Source organism: Silurus meridionalis, chromosome 24, assembly GCF_014805685.1.
Source record: "Silurus meridionalis isolate SWU-2019-XX chromosome 24, ASM1480568v1, whole genome shotgun sequence".
Classification (NCBI taxonomy): Eukaryota; Metazoa; Chordata; class Actinopteri; order Siluriformes; family Siluridae; genus Silurus; species Silurus meridionalis.
The window spans coordinates 10,595,780-10,614,015 of record NC_060907.1 but is presented as its reverse complement, the minus strand read 5'-3'; the positions used below and the strand labels follow the sequence as shown (position 1 = coordinate 10,614,015).

Genomic DNA, 18,236 nt, shown 5'->3' with positions numbered 1-18,236 from the left:
TCGAATGGCAGTTTTCCAAAATAATAAAACGACCCCAAACACACCGCCAAGATGACATCTGTCTTACTGAGGAAGCAGAAGGTGAAGGTGATAGAGAGGCCTAATATGTCTCCATACATATGACAATAATGGCTGTATGTTTAATTTTTTTCAGAGGACAGTAAATCTGTACTGCTATACAAGCTGCACATTGACTACTCTAAAATATATCCAAGTTTCATTTTTTATAGTATTGTCCCTTGAGAATATATACTAACAATATTTGGACTTATTTAAGAATTTATATTGGGTCTTATTTAAGAATTTTCTATTTTTGTCATTTTCAAATGCTTTAGGATAATGGCTATTTAGCTTTTAGCTGTACAGTAACAAATCAGAATTTATGTTTTTGTATATCGTGGCACTATTAATAACCCAGTATATTTTGTTTTCTTCGCACCTTTAGCACAGCTGGACCCGAGACAGAAGCTCTTCTTAGATAAGATCTGTGAATTCTTCACCAAGAGCAAGTATGCACAGCTATATTTGCATGAATTGGAAAAACACATCAGCACCCTTTTCTCTCATTCATATTAACCACATGGTAAAACATTCCTATCGAATGTTGTTTCAGCACATCATTTCTTTCAGTTTTCTTAACAGACAATTTCTTTGCCATGTGCCCCAGGGACTGTGATGGTCTGCTTGATGATGGGCCAGAATATAAGAAAGCTTTTTTGGAGGAATTAACAAAGCTTCAAAGACTGTATGGTAATAGGGATTTGTCATTATTCTTTTGTGTTAAATAAATTCTTTATATATATATATATATATATATATATATATATATATATATATATATATATATATATATATATATATATATGCTGTAGAGCATGTAAAACATGTTTTCTTTCCCCTCAGAGCCTGTGTGGGGACAAAAATGACAACAAATAAATGTCAACTGACTCAGCATGTCATCTAAATCTATAAATACTTTGTAATAAGATTTTGTTTTATTGTTGTGATTATTTTAGGAATATTGGGAACTTTAACTGACTCTGCTCAACTATGCAAAGTGTGGAAAATAGAAAAAAAAAATCAAAATTAATATATTGGATAAATTGATTTGTTCTTCTATCTTTATACTTATAAAATGTATACTTATATATTTATAGCTAGCTTTGTCATGGACTACATAGAGTTAAATAAAACAAATTACAAGATAAAATCTATAAAATAACATCATGAAATTCACAAGACAACATCAACGAAAAAAAGGACTTCAAAAGGAGTGTTTTAATATTTTTTACTGTAAATACCTTGTGTTTTAATGATTTTACGGCATTTTTAATAAAAATTTACATTTCAATGAACACACGTACACATTGTTTACATAGATAGGTAGATAAATATCATATTTACATATTTATTTGCAAATATATGTACAACAATATACATTACTGTTCAGTTCTCTAACACACTCTCCATCCCTTTACACTGTTGACCCCAAGCATACGTATATATATATATATATATATATATATATATATTATATAAATTAATATAATTCAAATAATAGTATTATATATCAATTATAATATTTTGTTATTATTATATATTATAATATTTATTTATTAATATATTCATATATATATAATTGTGTGTGTGTGTGTGTGTGTGTATACATTATGAAATATGTACATTCTATATACAACTATACAGATGTTATACTCAGGGTATATACAGTGTCCTATGGAAGAAAGGAAAAAAGTATTTTTGCTAAATAAATCTATAAAAAAATAATGCCATGATTTTAAAAGGTGTGAAGGACAAAAAAAAGTCACTACTTTATTTTTCTTTTAGGAGTGTTTTTATTTTATTTTAAGATTCTAAAAATGGATTTATATGAAAGGGTGTAAAAACTTTCGCGTCCTCCTCAGTGCGCGTTCTCGGGGGGGGGCGAGAACCTTTTACTTCCGCGAGGCGCGCAGTCTCCTCCCACCTCGTGAATATTCATGAGCTGAGCGGCCTGCGTGCCGTGCGTGGTGACGCAACGCAACAACTGCGGGTCCCGATTGCTGCAGCCGCTTGTCATTGTGACGAAGATTGGCACTAAGGTAAGCTGTCACTCAAAATCTTCTTTTTTTACTCCCTATCAATCAGGCAATCTGGGCTTCACGCTGTAAATGCTCCAGGCGTGCGCATAGTAAGGCGGCTCCCCGAGGGGAGAAGGGTGGCCAGGGTCCGCTTTTTTCCCCCCTATTTCGGTGTTAGGGGGAGAAAAAAAATACCATGGCGGTTTTTTCGGCAGCGGATTTCAGTCCTGAAGAAGGACCCGAGCAGATCGAGCGAGGCCCAGCTTTCCTTTTTTTCTACAATGATCTTCACTGGTAGTGCGAATCGCGCGAGCCTGTAGGGAGGGATATACTCCGCAGTCCCTACATTTGATTGATAGGCAATGGGCAGGTTTTTATTTCCGGAAAAAGAAACAGATCCAAACAGCCGGGACTCTTGTTTACATAGTGGGCGAAAACGTTTTAACTCATGCGGATCAAATCACTTTTATTTCGATAAATTTTTTTTATCATCATTATTCATTTTAATCAGCCCGAAATTGTTTAAAGTAGCACCCTAAATAAACCCTAAATGGTTTCATTATTAAACATAATACAAAAGTAAACTATTGGTTAACCGTTTTTTAAAATTATTTATTTATTTATTTTGAAAACGCGAAAGCCGCATACTTGTGTTCTACACAGTGCGCTAGAGTAGTGCGCTCCTGGGGAGGGCAGGTTTTGTCCTGATCCGTACTGTTTAGTACAGAAGTGCGCACTGGACAGGAACATGTTTAGAGGAAAGAAACATGGCGGCTCTGGTGTTAGAGAAGAAAGGGAAATAGGGCTGCATAACGGATGCATAGCGTCGTATCGTTTCGCTTACGATTCAACACGCTGACGAATCGATATTTGATTTATATTGTCAAGTTTTTAGAAGTAATTTTTTATAAATGATCAAGTATTATTTTCTCAATGACTGCGCTACTGCAGTACTGGCACACGAAGGCAGTTTCCTAGTGGAACCAGTCATCTGCTCTAATTGCGCAATTATCAAATAAAACAACACACCAGACCATTATTATATCTTCCACACTTTGCTTTGAGAGTTCAGTGACCCTTCATGAACCCATCTTAGGTTTCCTCCAAGCACGCCGTGTTCTACATTTAGAAACACTTCCAGGGACTCGTGTCACAGGTTTTAGATGTGAACTGGGCTGCCATCAGTGTTTATCATGTAATGCCATGTTCTTATGGTTTTATACTTTGATGTATTTGCTGAAATGAATAAATGAAAGCATAAAAAAAACAATAAAGCATTGTGTGTGTGTGTTAGAATGCTCCTGCCTTGGCAGCAGCAACAGTAACTATGATGACGTCACCATCGTCGGTGTCCATGGAGGAGTTTCAGGAGGCTCAACAGGTGAGGAGCAGCATGACTCCATCAGCTATGCTGCTGATAATCCTCAGTATTATAATAAGAAGGTTGGGCAAAGATACATCAAAATGTATTTCAAAATAAACTACAAAATACTTTCAATAAATCATAGTAAACTACGCCATACAGCAGGCACACCATGTATCAAAATCAACTACTGTATTTTTGTTATTGTAAAAATACTAAAGAATCTTTTACAAATAAACAATGTTTAATAGCGACAGCTTTTCTCTGGATGACTCATGCAATAAACCTGATTTTCACAAATAGTTAACAGATCAATTATTTAGATCGAATTCCCTGTGATCTTCCAGATGAAGGTTAGTTTTAAAGTAACCAACAGTTTAATGTTGAACAGTTTGTGAATGACTCATAATTGTATCCTAATTAATTTACTTGGTGTTTGGTAACGAAGGGCAACTTTACATCAGGAACACTCACTCAATAACAAACAAGTCATACATAAGAAAACGACTGACGCACCTGTATTCATAGCAACTAGTTTCTATCTAATTAATCATTTGATTTTATTTATAAATATAATATATTATGTGTCAGGCAGTCTTTTATACAATGTTATGCAAAATCATGATCCTACTAAACAGCTACTTGATTGGGCAATATTCGGCAATCAAAATATTTATTTATAAATCATTGGACACGTATTTAAAAGCTGGCAGGCTGCACGTTTCTTACCTTCACCACGTTCTTCCATATGGATCAGTTTTCTCTTCTGATCGCAACAAGTCTGGGTAAACTGCTGAGTAGGCAACAATCAGAGGCCATATTTTTATGGCATAATGTCGACTTCTTACTAAGTATTTGACTATTTTAAAACTACAGAAATTCAGAACACTAAAGTATTTTTATACAAAATATGAAGCCATTTTCATCCACTTTATCAAATACAAATGACAAAATCCTATTTTATTTTTGGAGTACGTATTTGAAATACATGTATTATAAATACTGCCCATCCCTGATAATAACCATAATAAGTCCAAAATGCATAAAAATGAACAAAGAACCACAAAGTCAGAGTCCTTCAGGTTTTTTTTTTTTTTTTTTTTTTTGTGGCAAACTCCAAGTAGGCGTTTTGCTCTAAGGAGAGGTTTTCATCTATCCACTCTGCCATAAAGCCCAGATTAGTCAAATTCTGCTCTGAAGGTTTTTTCTTCTGGAACTTTCTCCCATCCCCACACAAGATCTCCAGAGCTCAGTCAGAGTGACCATCGGATTTATTGTCACCTCTCTTACTAAAGCCCTTCTCCACTGGTTGCTCAGTTTGACCAGGCGACCAGCTCTTAAAAGAGTTCTGGTTGTGCCACATTTTATTCATTTAAGAATTATGGAGGCCACTGTGCTCCTGGAACTCTTAAGTGCAGCAGCATTTTTTTTGGAACCTTCTGTAGATCTGTGCCTTGCAACAATCCTGTCTCTGAGCTCTGCAGGCAGTTCCTTTGACCTCATAGCTTGGTTTTTGCTTTGATATGCATCGTCAACTGTGAGGCTTTCTATAGAGAGGAGTGTGCCTTTCCAAATCATGTCCAATTAATTTAATTTACCACAGGTGGATTTCAGTTGTGGTGTAGAAAAATCTCAGGAACGATCAAGAAAATTGGGACGCACCTAAACTAAATTTTAAGTGTTGTCGAAACGGTGTCAATACTTATGCACGTGATATTTAACTTATTACTTTTTAACACATTTACAGACATTTCTGAATAGTAATAAGTCCAACACCTCATTAACGAATGCTTTCAGTACTAAAATAAACTGTACAATAAGCCTAAAGCACAGTTGCACTGTAGTATTCCTGATGCTGTAAATGTAAACATAAAAAAGAGATCACAGTGCAGGAAAAAGCTGTTTGTACATTAATCCATTTCTTTTTAGTAAGCTTTTTTTTTTTATTCTGGTCATGGTTATAATGGAACTGGAGTATGCCCTTAATGAGACACGAGTGCATCTTGCACAGACACATTCAAACTTTTATTAAAATGTAGATGCCAGACCTTTGCCAGTTCAAATGTTGTTTTCGTGAGAACAGGGAGTTACTGCATATAAACTTCACCCAGAGTGTAAACCAAACCCAAGATCAAATCAGGAATTATGGAGCTGTTAGGCAGGAACACCATGCTGCCTGGTGTTAGCACAGCAATTATTAAATAGCATCACAGATTAAACAGCTTACAATGAGTGAGACAAACGAGACTAGTCCAGAGTTTAGGAGTGAGATGAGGAAAGACTTCTATGACCAGATGAGTTGTGATGGAGCTTAGCAATTAATAAATAACCTGCTTTAGCTTAACTGCTTGAGATTGGTTATAGTGTTTCAGAAGATCAGCAATATCAAATATATGATATTAAACTTAATAGGCACCCAACGCCTTTAATAATGTGATGAAACTTTCTGTTTCTTCTGAGAATGCACCAGTGAAGGGTTGTTGGGTTTTTTTTGTAGCATGAAAATCAAAGATCACTATCCCCTCGCATATATGATCTGAGATGAGCTTAATGCTAATGTGTATATGTTAAATTTGAAATAATCGTTCAACCCTGGAGAATGGCCCATGGCTACATGGCTACATGGCATGATATTGCTGCATGGGTATTTTATGAATGCCGTATCAGGGCAATAATTATGATAATAATGGGAATAACTGTGGAACTCCAACCACAGTGGTCAGTGATAAAAAAAAATCAAAGACAACTCTCCATCATATAATTTATAACACTTTTTTTTAATCAGTGCCATTGTTGCTCCCTTTCACATGCTTTTAATCACATGATCCTGGATGAATATGAGAGTTGATCATTTTAAGATGCTTTACTAGAGATCCTGATTAGGCAATCGTGTTTTACTGTCCAGTAACATGAAAGATGTTTCTGAAATAATTTGTTTGGGGGGGCTGCTAAGTTTAACTGAGTTGTTGTATTCATTTGTAATTAGACATGGGAAAAATCAGGAACATCACAGAAACTCATTGTCAATTTTTCAAAGTGTGAAATACAGTTACATTTATAATAAATTCAATATTGTGCCACAAAGTATAGGTATCCTTTCAGTTATTAATAAGCTTATTATTTTATGCTAACTGAGCTTACATTAGTAACAGGGCTAATGCCCATACTGCATGTATTCTAGAGCAGTCATGATGACAGCCGACCTCATTGGAACCATTATCGTAGATATTTGTTACTCGGTTTATGCTGTATGCAGGTATACAGTTTATTCACTTACTAGATATGTTCAGACTTGTGCCAGTAACAGTAGTGTAACACAAATGAGCACTCTTTAGCCATGATAAGCAGAACAGCATCTCTCTAAGAATGCCAAATGTGTCAAACCTTGAGGAGGTGAATAGTTTAAAATAGCTGGGAATGTCAGGTGTCCAAATACTTTTGTTCATGTAATGTAAGTTTCGGTGATTTGACATCAAACAGTGTTTTATGAATCATAAAGTGGAGACCGAATACTAAAACAGTTATTCAGTATTGTTAGGTAATACTTATTTGCTTACAGCCGTGGCCAAAATTGTTGGCACTCCTGAAATTTTTCCAGAAAATCAAGTATTTCTCACAGAAAAGTATTGTATTAACACATATTTTTTCCTTTTGTGTGTATTGGAACAAAACAAAAAAAGGGAGGGTAAAAAAGCTAATTTAACATAATGTCACACAAAACTCCAAAAATGGGCTGGACAAAATTATTGTATGTCAGGTTTCAGATACTATGTGAAACCCACTGTACAATGGGCTTAACAACCATTTGCGAGATTACAATCAAGGTGTTTAAAAAAAGCTTGCTTTGAAAAGCACCATTCTGTGCTCTCGGCCCATGTAACTGTACAACACAAAGCAGCTTTTCATTCCTGACCCTGTGATATAGAGGTTTTAATTATTTATTTATTTCTAAGCTATTTATTTACGATGTTTGTGCTTTAGCATGAAGCATCTCCAGCTTGAAATTTATGCTCCGATTTTAAGTCCTGAAGACATCATGCACGTGCTCTTAACCAAACGAAGTGCTCAAAGCCATGGTGCATTTAAAAATAATTAACACCTTTTTTAAATGAGCCAAAAACTATTTGTATAAAAAAAAAAAAGTTGCATACATTAGTATTGAGGTTTGGAAAAAAATATAGGAATATAGTAAATAAAGGGAAAAATAGAATGATGTAGCATTGTAGCATGTAGAAAAAGATTTGATTCCCTAAGGAATAAATTCAAGGTTACACAAAAGTGATATTTCCTTTGTTAAATCTATTCGTGGGGAATTGGATCCATAAGCACACAAGGTGCAGTGTTTATATTGTATAAGTTCAACCATAAGGTTGTGGGTTTAAATTCCGAAACAAAAAACTATATACATTATTAGTAAATATATCAAGCTGTAACTAACAATCTATATAATAACAAACTATCACTTTAACTTAAGGGGAAAGCATCTATTAAATAATGAAACATAAATTCACAGGGAAAAATAGTGTTCTTGTGTACATGTGTGTGAGTAAAAATCATGTTCCCCCTTAGGCGCTTATCCTTGAACAGAAGCACCCCCTTTTGTCACGCCTATTTTTTTGTACAGTTTTGCCAATGAAAGATGTGCTGTGTTTTCTTTTACAAGGACGGGAAACGTGACGACCTGCTAGCATCATCACACGTCATTCAACACACTACAACATTTGAATTTTTCCCTGTATCTTCTCTCTCTCTCTCTCTCTCTCTCTCTCTCTCTCTCTCTCTCTCTCTCTCTCTCTCTGTATGTCTTCTGCTTAGATGCAGGAGGAGGAGCACTCAGTAGGAGAAACAGATGAAAGGTTGGACGAGCAAGAGGAGAGAGAGGAGGAGGAGGAGGAGGAGGAGGAGGAGGAGGCGGCTTGATGCCAGCTGACCCCCAGACACCCATGGAGGCCCAAAAAGCCGGCATTTACAGGTGAAGCTCTATTATCTCACTTTCTCTTATTCTGTCATTGTGTGTCTTTTCAGTTCACTCTTAGACACAAATGTTTGTGTATGTGTGTGTGTGTGTGTGTGTGTGTGACAGGCATCCCCTGTTCCCCCTGCTGGCACTTTTGTTTGAGAAGTGTGAGCAGTCCACTCAGCGCTCCGAGTGTGTGACGTCGGCCAGCTTCGACATGGACATCCAGAACTTTGTGCGGAGTCAGGATAAAGAGAGCAAGTCTTTCTTCAGTGAGGACCCTGAGCTCGACAGCCTGGTGAGGAATCTTCATTACGCTCCGATCTGCCCCACCATACACAATGTATCATTTGTTAATTATTATCACAAGATTACATTGCGGTTATGATGATCTGGGTTTGGGTTAAATAATACAGATCATTCTTGTATTAACGGTACAACAACATGCTTTTATTTCTCATATGATGCAGCAGTAATGATTTAAAGCAAAAATAAGACAAGACAAGCCTAATTACGCCAGGCCGCTATCCAGTGGACAAATGAATGATGGGACTTTAGGGGCCTGTTAGCTTACACTGCTTGTGTAAGTGCATTTTAATGGTCAGGAGACAGTCAGGTATCTAATATCCTTCTTTATTCTTAAAATGCAATAGCATTTGCTTGTACCTTATACTAGACGGTATTTAGGGCATAAAGGATTATACCATTCTGTTTATTCATTTATTAATATTTTGACTTAGTCAAATGGTTACTATATATATATAAATTAAGTCTCATATAGTAAATTATATTAATACAGATTAATATTCAAATGTAACATATAAAGTTGTATAACATGCCGCTCTTTTTATCAGCTTTGCGTTGATGGTAGTAGGTTGTATTCCCCCCCAAAATAAATTAAGCCTGATGAAAACTGCCCCTTTAAATCCAGACACGTCTTATTGGACACTCAAGAGTTATAAATGCTTTCCTACTAAATGGTGAAAGACCCTCTAAATGATCTCTGTTAAACAAACCTGACCATTAAACATGTATCAGTGGACTGTAATACTCTTAAGACAATAGAAAAAGATTTTACTTAGACAATACATATTTAGGAATCTCTTTCAAATTGTATCTTCAAAGAAAATCCTGGAATTCTTACTGGGTATTAAAATGACAGTTCTCATAGCTGATAATGGCATCAAACAAACACTTTCTTTTGTCATAAAAATGCTTCTAGACCAAACAACAACAACAACAACAACAACAACAAAAAAGACTATGTTATAGTTTTCTTTTGAGTAGGAGATATTTTTTATTGTAAAACACACATACACCTAATTTGTACAATTATTACTTTATTGTTTTGTTTGTTTTTAACTACATTGAATTTACTTTTGCTGTGGCAACTCAATAGGAAAGGGTAAGGGTGCATTAGATAAAACCCCCCAATCATCATTTGCTCTTGTACTTCTGTAAAGATCTTTTCCATTGTACATCCTTATATCTTTTCTCATACAAGACTGAAAGCAGTAAGAGAGTGTAAGCTCAGCCAATTGGGAATTGCAGGCCTTTCTCAGTGGTTGTAAGAGAGGACATTATCATCAAAACAGCTGCCAAAGGCTGAAATAGGAACTCAAGCTGCTACGCCGTGTCACTGTTGAGACTAATGGAGTCTTTGTACTTTACAATGATTTTAAACAGATGGTGAAGGCAATTCAGGTGTTGCGTATCCACCTGCTGGAGCTGGAGAAAGTGAGCGACCTGTGTAAAGACTTCTGCAGTCGCTATATCGCCTGTCTGAAGACTAAAATGAACAGCGAGACTCTACTGAGCAGCACTGATCCGGCTAGTCCATATTCACCTACACAAGCTCAGGTACACACACAGTCTCATAAACCCACACGGCATAACGTACTGTAAACATATGCTACATATACCGAAATTACATATTTGTATTAGTTGAGAATCTAGTTTTAATGAAAAAATAACTGTAACAAATAACAAATAAAGATAATGCGGTTTTCAATAGAAGTGACGAAGATGGACAGGATTAAAATGGTTTATTAGAGGGACTGTGCTGGTAGTACGTTTTAGAGACAAGGTGATAGAGGATCTATTGAGATAGTAAGAATCTAAGTAGAGGAAATGCTGAGAATGGAGCCTGCAGGCAGGAGGAAAACAGGAAGGCCAAGGAGGCTTATGGATGTGGTGAGGGAAGACATGAAGGTGGTTGGTTTGAAGGAGGCAGATGTAGAGGATGGAGAGGTGGATGATGGAGACGGACGATCCACTGTGGCGACCCCTAACGGGAGTAGCTAAAAGAAGAAGAAGTTGATTAGAAATGGGAATTGTAATATTTGGTTTAAATTTTATTTTATTTATTTGGACCATCATTGAACTCCACCCTCTTTTTGTTAGAAAGACAACCCAGTACAAAACTGTTCTTTGCTGCAGATTCGAATTGCAGTTCACCTCACGGCCAGCAGGAGACTCATTAAAAAAAATACAAACCACATCTTTAATGTTTAAAGTACAAAAAGCTCCTTTAACACATAATTATTCACTAAGGTGTTTAAAGGGTTTTCTTTGTGTGTGTATGTGGCATCTTAGACGCCTAGCTCTTTCTCTGGGGCTGTGAGTCCGCAGGGGATCGTAGTACCAACATCTGCTTTACAACAGGGCAGCCTCACTGTGACGGCTGTAAACCCTACACAAGTAATGTCAGGTATGTTTTTAAGCAGACACACTGCTAGTGTTAACATGTCCTTCATACATCACTAAGTTGTAACTATGTACCATATTGTATTGAATTTCTATCAGGTTTGGGTTTAGCATGTATTTCTGTAATCTGTGTGTGTGTGTGTGTGTGTGTGTGTGTGTGTGTGTGTGTACCCAGGTGGCACAGTCTATCAGCCTGTAACTGTTGTGACTCCACAAGGCCAGGTGGTTACCCAGGCCCTCTCACCTGGCACAATACGCATTCAGAACTCACAGGTGACACACACAAACACACACACAAGTTAAAAACGCTTAAACATTAGTGTTGTAGTGCCAGAACTACCCCATTTCTGCTGATTGACAGCTAATTTATTGAAAATGGGACCAGGTTAGATCTTAAACCCTCACTCTTAATGTTGATACGATATGTTGCAAAATTATTGGAACCCCTGACTTTGTGTTTCTTCTCCATACTGTTACCTCAAAGTCAGAGGTCCCTGGATGTGGTATCATTAAACTTTTCCTTCACTTGAACTAGGAGACCCAAACCTGTTCACCATGACAATGCCCTTGTGCACATAGCCAGCTCTATGAAGGTATAACTTATATGGGTTGGAGTGGCCTTTACATGGGATCTTGTGTGGCCTTCTGTAGAGCTCTGACCTCAACCCTATTAAATACCTTTGGGATGAATTGGAACCCTGACTGCCCCCCCAGAACTCCTCACTCTTTATCAGTACCTGACTTTACTAACACCCTTGTGGTTGAATGATCACAAATCTCTACAAGCACACCCCAAAATCTAGTGGAACATCTTCTCAAGAGAGTTGAGGGCAAATGGGGACTACATGTGGAATAGAACGTTCAAAAAGCACACAAATCTTATAGTGAAGTGTCCACAAACATTTGTCCATATAGTTTGTGTATACACTCACGTTCCCTTATACACCCTCTTTCACAGACATAAAAAACACGACTTTTAAGCAATTTCCATATGTTTGTTTTCTCAGCTCCAGCTGCAGCTGAATCAGGATCTCAGCTTCCTGAGTCAAGACGAAAACTCGTCTAAGACCAAGCGGGGCATTCTGCCCAAGCACGCCACCAGCGTCATGCGTTCTTGGCTCTTCCAGCACATCGGGGTGAGGAAATGCATACTCTTATTTATATAGGAATGTGATATTTAGTAGAATAAAAATGTCAATAGAGGAGATGCAAAAATCTGGTTGGTTCCAGTTAACCAGAGGACTCAGGACATCTTTTAATCCTAGTTATTATTATATTAGTTTATTTTTCTTTCAATAGTATTTTAATTTAAATAATCATGTTAATGGTAATTTTCCTTATTTCAAGTGTTTATTGCTAATTGGATCAGACAAATAATAATCTAATATTAATAGTGATCTTGAAAGTACATTGAAAATGTATTAGGCTTATATTAGTTATACAAAAATCTCATAAGAATTATCAGGCGTACCAATATTCAAGATATTTTCGCTTGCAGTAAACGCTTACACTAAAGTGTTTGTTTTTTCCCCTCACACATGACGGTGTAATAAATCAAATGTTTTTGTCACATTCAGACTCATCTGCCAAAAAAAAAGCTCACCAGAGTAGGTCATGACTGGGTGTAAAATGAAAGGAGAGTTAAGAAAGGTTTAAGATGGGGATGACAGACACATGATGGCTGGAAGCAGGCATTCACACATGGCCGTACACCACACACACACACACACACACACACACACACACACACGTCAGCTCCCTCATCTGACTAGCCGGTTGGAGGAGCTAACGAAAGGTCATCAGTGATGAGGAGATCAGGCGTGTGATTGAGTGTCATCTCACAGTAAGACATTGTTCTAATGAGGCTGCGGCTGACACGCACCGCACAGCTCACAGTTAATGAGGCAATGATTGCAGGTACGCGTACGCGTACCGGTTTCAAATTCTTGCAAACGGTCCGATCCGCTGGTGGAATTTCTCTCACTAACTCAATAGATCACTAACTTATAATTCATATTCTGAACATTCATACTGATTTACTGATACAAATTCGAATAATGAGGGAGGGTATAAATTAAGAAATGACGGAACAGAAACAAGGACAGAATGTTTATATTAAGACACATTGAGTGAGGTGGACTTATGGACAAAACGACATTATTCTAAATGCATAAATGTTTGTCTCTCAGCACCCATATCCTACAGAAGAAGAGAAGAAGCAGATTGCGCTCCAAACTAATCTCACCTTGCTACAAGTTAACAACTGGTAAGTTAAAGTCAACCAATACAAAAAGTTTGCATTTTCACTGCAAAAGTTTTGGTTTAGTTTAAAAGAAAAGAAGAAGACTTGTGTAATCTCTGTTTTCTTTTTGTGGCTGTTTCCTTTTTTTCAGTACCACATCTTTTATTATGGTGCATTTAAATAATCTCTTGTTGACACTCTGACAAGAAAGGTTGCATTCGTCATTAGCGATAACACCTTCGTATAACAAATAGAGTTTTGCATAAGACAAGATTGCCCTGTTCTCACCAAATCGTATTTTCTTTGAAAAACAAATTCTCCACACTGGATTTCCAAAACCACTTTAAACTAAAATTTCAGCACAGACACGGGAGCCAAAATGCTGTTTTTTTATAACATCACGATAAAGCGTAAAGGTCCTCTCAATTATTACAAACACAGTTTTTATAAAATTTCTTTACATTTGTACAGACACTATACGAAGGTTTGAGGACACCTAATCCTAAGATTTATTTGTGCTTCTTAAACATCCCATTCCACATTTACTTCCTATTTGCTGTTGTAATAACCTCCACTTTTCAAGAATGATGTTCCACTAGATCAGGGGTGGCCAACCAGTCAGAGACCGAGAGCCACATTTTTGACTGTGTTACCGCAAAGAGCCACATCATACACATGGGCACACATGAACATCACCCATCCCTTCCTCTTACACACACACACACACACACACACACACCTCTGCTCAGATAGATTTATTGTAAATGTCACACACCAACATAATGACAGAAATTGACTCCTACAGTTCTAAGACCACAGGACAGTCATTTTCAACAATGAACACTGCACTGTCTCACACACAAACTCTGTTTAACCAAGTCCACAAACAAAAAAATAATAATTTACAATAGTGTTTTTCTTTTACTATGCATGTTACTTAGTGGGACTTTTGGCATTCCTTGCCTTGAACAATCCCCTTCAAATCTGCCTCGTATTCCGTTGTTGCCACTCAAAGCAATTCTTTTACATGTGTGTCAGTCACAACAGATCGATGCTTTGATTTCAGGTGTTTCAAGGTAGAAAACACAGACTTTGTGGGGTTTTTTATGTGCGTATTCACTTCGCTTGAGTTCAATACGGTATTTTCGTCAAATGCGCATGCGCGTGAGATGAATATACCGCAGGGGTGGGCAATTAATTATTACAAGGGGCCACATGAGAAAGCTGAATTGTGTCAGAGGGCCACACCAACGATAATATTTTAGGGATGCACCGAAATGAAAATTCAATTCAAATGGCAATGAAATATATAATTTTTTGTGTTATGGCTTTTGCCTCGGCAACATCACTGGAAAACTTTCCTGCCTTTTCAAAAACGTCCTCTACAGACGGAGTGCGCATGCTCAGATTGACTTTACTGTTCTGCGCCGCGTTCTTCTCATATTTAGAAGGCAATCGGGATGTTTGGATTTCAGGTGATAAATTAAACCCGACTTGGAGAAACTCTTTGCAGATACACCCCCTCTTGAAATTTCAGCATTGCATGTTTTGCAAATCGCTCTCCGCACACCGCAGACATGTTGCTCTTATCCAGATAACCGTGTGCTGGCTGCGCTTTTTTATTGCGTCATTACAATTGTGTTTCTGCCGTGTTGTTTCGGTGATTTAGGTATTTCCGAAAATTTTCGGTGCATCCCTGTAATTTATGATTGGCCTCATGCCAAGGTCTGATATACCGCAAAGTTTCCTAGTAGGGGCAAGCTCATTTAAGTCTTAAAAATACCGTATTGAACTCAAGCAAAGCGAACACGCACATTAAAACTCAAACACACAAAAATCGATATGAACGTAAGAGCCGCATGAAACCAGCCAAAGAGCCGCATGCGGCTCGCGAGCCGCGGGTTGGTCACCCCTGCACTAGATGTTGTGTTGAGGTCAGATTTTCAATAGCAGGCCACTCAAGATCTTCCACTCCAACCCATGTAAAATATATTTTAATGGAGCTGGTTCTGTGCACATTGACAATGTCATGCTGGAACAGATTTGGATCTGTTCAGGTAAAAGGAATATTTATGCATCCGAATGCACCCAAAGAAATCCTACACAATTGTGTGCTTCCAACTTTGTGGTAAAAGTTTTCAGTTATGGCTGAAAAAGTCAGAAACTTTTGTCTACAGCGTGTATAAATATTTAATATTAAGATACTGAATTTGATCTTTATTACAACAAAACACAAACCTGACACTTATCAAATTATTGTTAATTAATACATTGCGATTATTCCTGTCTCAATGGTCATTCTAATCGGTTAAACCGTCATCCCTAAATTCTCAGGTTTATAAATGCACGAAGGCGGATCCTGCAGCCCATGTTGGACGCCAGTTCCTCAGAGGCTCCTAAGAACAAGAAGAAAACACCACAGACTCGTCCACTTCAGCGTTTCTGGCCAGACTCACTTGCTTCCACGGTCTCCCAGCAACAGGTTACCATGGAAGATGGTATGTTTAAGCTTATAGTTATTAATAAAAAATGTGATATTTACAGCTGAGGATAAGTTATTTGGTCTTTTAAAAAAAATTGAACAATTAAAGCAGTTTGAAAGTGTTTCAAAAATTTTTAAATGTTATAATTAATAATATTGCTATGCAATGAGTCTGTCTAGGTTATTTATTTCAGTCTACAGTTTAGATTTTTCTGACCCTGAAGAAATCCCAGGAGGAATGAGTCGTTTTAAAATAAAAGTTGGAAAGGGAGAATACACAATAGTGTTTTCAGTGAGTTTGCAATTAAAAATGACCCATTTTTATCATTTAAAAACGACATTCGCTTTACAAACCGCTCCTTTAATTTGCTCTATTGATGTACACACATTGTGAATGAATGTTGATTCGAACACTGTTGATGTGCTCAGGTACCATGGTATCAGTCAGCATGGTTACAGGAGAGGACGGGTTGCAGACATTGTCGTCAGACGGAGCGACCCTGGCCATGCAGCAGGTGATGATGGGAGGCCACAGCGAGGATGACGAAGACGACGATGAAGAAGACGAAGAGGACAATCTATCCCACTCTGACATGACCAGGCTAGGTCTGGAAACCAGCGATTCACTGTAGGAATGAGAAATTAGATTCACACACACGCTCGCACGCACGCACTCTGCCAGGGATGCCGAGAGACACATTAAAGGATATTGTTAAAGAGCTAAAAAAAAAAAATGAAGGAAAAAAAACATAAAATAAAAAGGAATGAAAGAAGGAGAGACATTTTCTCACTGTGCAGTCTAATGCATGGTTACGTACTGTATGTCACATATGGACAATCAGGTTGTCAAACATCCTGATGCTTAATCATTTGGAAGGCTCAAAGCCATAAACGCCAAAAAAAAAAGTCATGTACACACACACACACACACTCTCTCACATACAGACACACAAATGATAAGCACAATCATATAACGTCTGGGGTTTCTTGCACAGTGAGAATATGCATCAGTTTCATTTCAAAATCTTTTTTTTTGTTTTGTTTATTTGTTTGTCTGTTCAGCAGCACAAAAGGAAACCTCATGCACTTTTTTTTAGTATGTTACTGTAAACAGCCATGTTGAAAACAGCCAAAAGAAAAGAGAAGAGAAGAAAAGAGAATGCATAGGTCAATGCTGGATGATTTGTCTTTCCTTGTCCTCGTCCCCTTGGATGAGTGTCTCTTGCATGCCTGTGTTTGCATTGTTTTCAGGCACCAGAGAAGTTAAAAACTATTTTTATATTTACACTGCTGATAAATTGGTGCCCCTTTGCTTTGGCTCAGTTTTGCTGTGTTTTTGGTAAAGGACATTTTCTGTTGGCGATGATTTAAAAGTCACTTTTTTTTATATGATGGCCCAGTTTTGGGGGAATTTTGATAAAGCTTAATACCTGACAATACAAAGAAAGAGCTTTTGCTATAGTGACAAGAAAGGGGGGAAAAAATACCGGGCCTCCAATGTTTCTTTTTATGAATTTAAACTGGCCTCATTTTTGTCTAATTAAACTGACCAGCACTTCTGCTACAGCCGTAGTCTCCAGGAAAACCAACACACATTAAATGTGACAGTTAATTAATTACAGTACCTTCCCACTCTGAGTTACAATACTGTTTTCCACACCGTTGTTGAGTTTTTCTTCCAGAACCACATGTGATTAATAAATGTGACCCTTGGCAAGTGGTAGCTCAGTGGTTACGATGTTGGACTTCTGATTGGAAGGTTGTGAGTTCAATTCCAAGCACTACCAAGCTGCAACAGCTGGGCCCTTAAGCAAAGCCTTTAACTGTTTAGTGAATAAATGAGATAAATGTAAGTAATATCTTATGATATGTAATATCAACTATTTCAATGCCTGCCAAAAGTTTGGGAACACCTAGCCTTTTATGGTTTTTTGAGATATATCTACATGGTCCTTACGTCTAGGTAATCAAATGCTATGAACTATTGTGACCAAACAAATATATAAATATACAGATGTAAAAATCTATGTTATTTTTAGCATGAATTATAGCTTTAAACATTTTTGGCATGTGCACAGTTTGTTTCTTCAAACATTCAGCTAAAATATTTTGCCATGCCTCTTGTAAAACCTGCTACATGTGTTCTTCACTAGTGGGAGATTTCTTTCTGGCTTTGTGATCCAGTTCATCCCAGAGCAGCTCAATAGGATTTAGCTGCAGTGACTAGGCAGGTCTTTCTATAATAAATAACACTCCAGCTGACTGTTTGCTTTCTAAATAACATTTACAATATTGGAAATATAAAAAATATGCTTTGGGTCATTGTCTTGTTGTATGGTGAAGTTGGTTCCAATAAAATACAGTCCAGCAGAACTGCATGGTGTTGAAGTATGGAATGGTTGCCATGT

At 37.2% G+C, this 18,236-nt stretch overlaps 1 protein-coding gene across 2 annotated transcripts; it reads left to right on the top strand.

Moving 5' to 3' along the window:
• Positions 1-1,864: 1,864 nt before the first annotated feature.
• pknox1.2 (pbx/knotted 1 homeobox 1.2) lies at positions 1,865-17,145 on the top strand. 2 transcript variants are annotated; one of them, XM_046837871.1, is made up of 11 exons: positions 1,865-2,099; positions 3,373-3,459; positions 8,257-8,413; positions 8,525-8,696; positions 10,085-10,258; positions 10,994-11,108; positions 11,280-11,377; positions 12,112-12,240; positions 13,294-13,370; positions 15,681-15,844; positions 16,258-17,145. In XM_046837871.1, exons 3-11 carry the CDS (start codon positions 8,361-8,363, stop codon positions 16,458-16,460), a joined length of 1,185 nt encoding a protein of 394 aa, XP_046693827.1. In that variant the 5' UTR covers positions 1,865-2,099; positions 3,373-3,459; positions 8,257-8,360; the 3' UTR covers positions 16,461-17,145. The 2 variants fall into 2 exon arrangements, with proteins under 2 accessions (XP_046693827.1, XP_046693828.1); XM_046837872.1 differs by lacking the exon at positions 1,865-2,099 and adding an exon at positions 2,128-3,273.
• Positions 17,146-18,236: the final 1,091 nt, after the last annotated feature.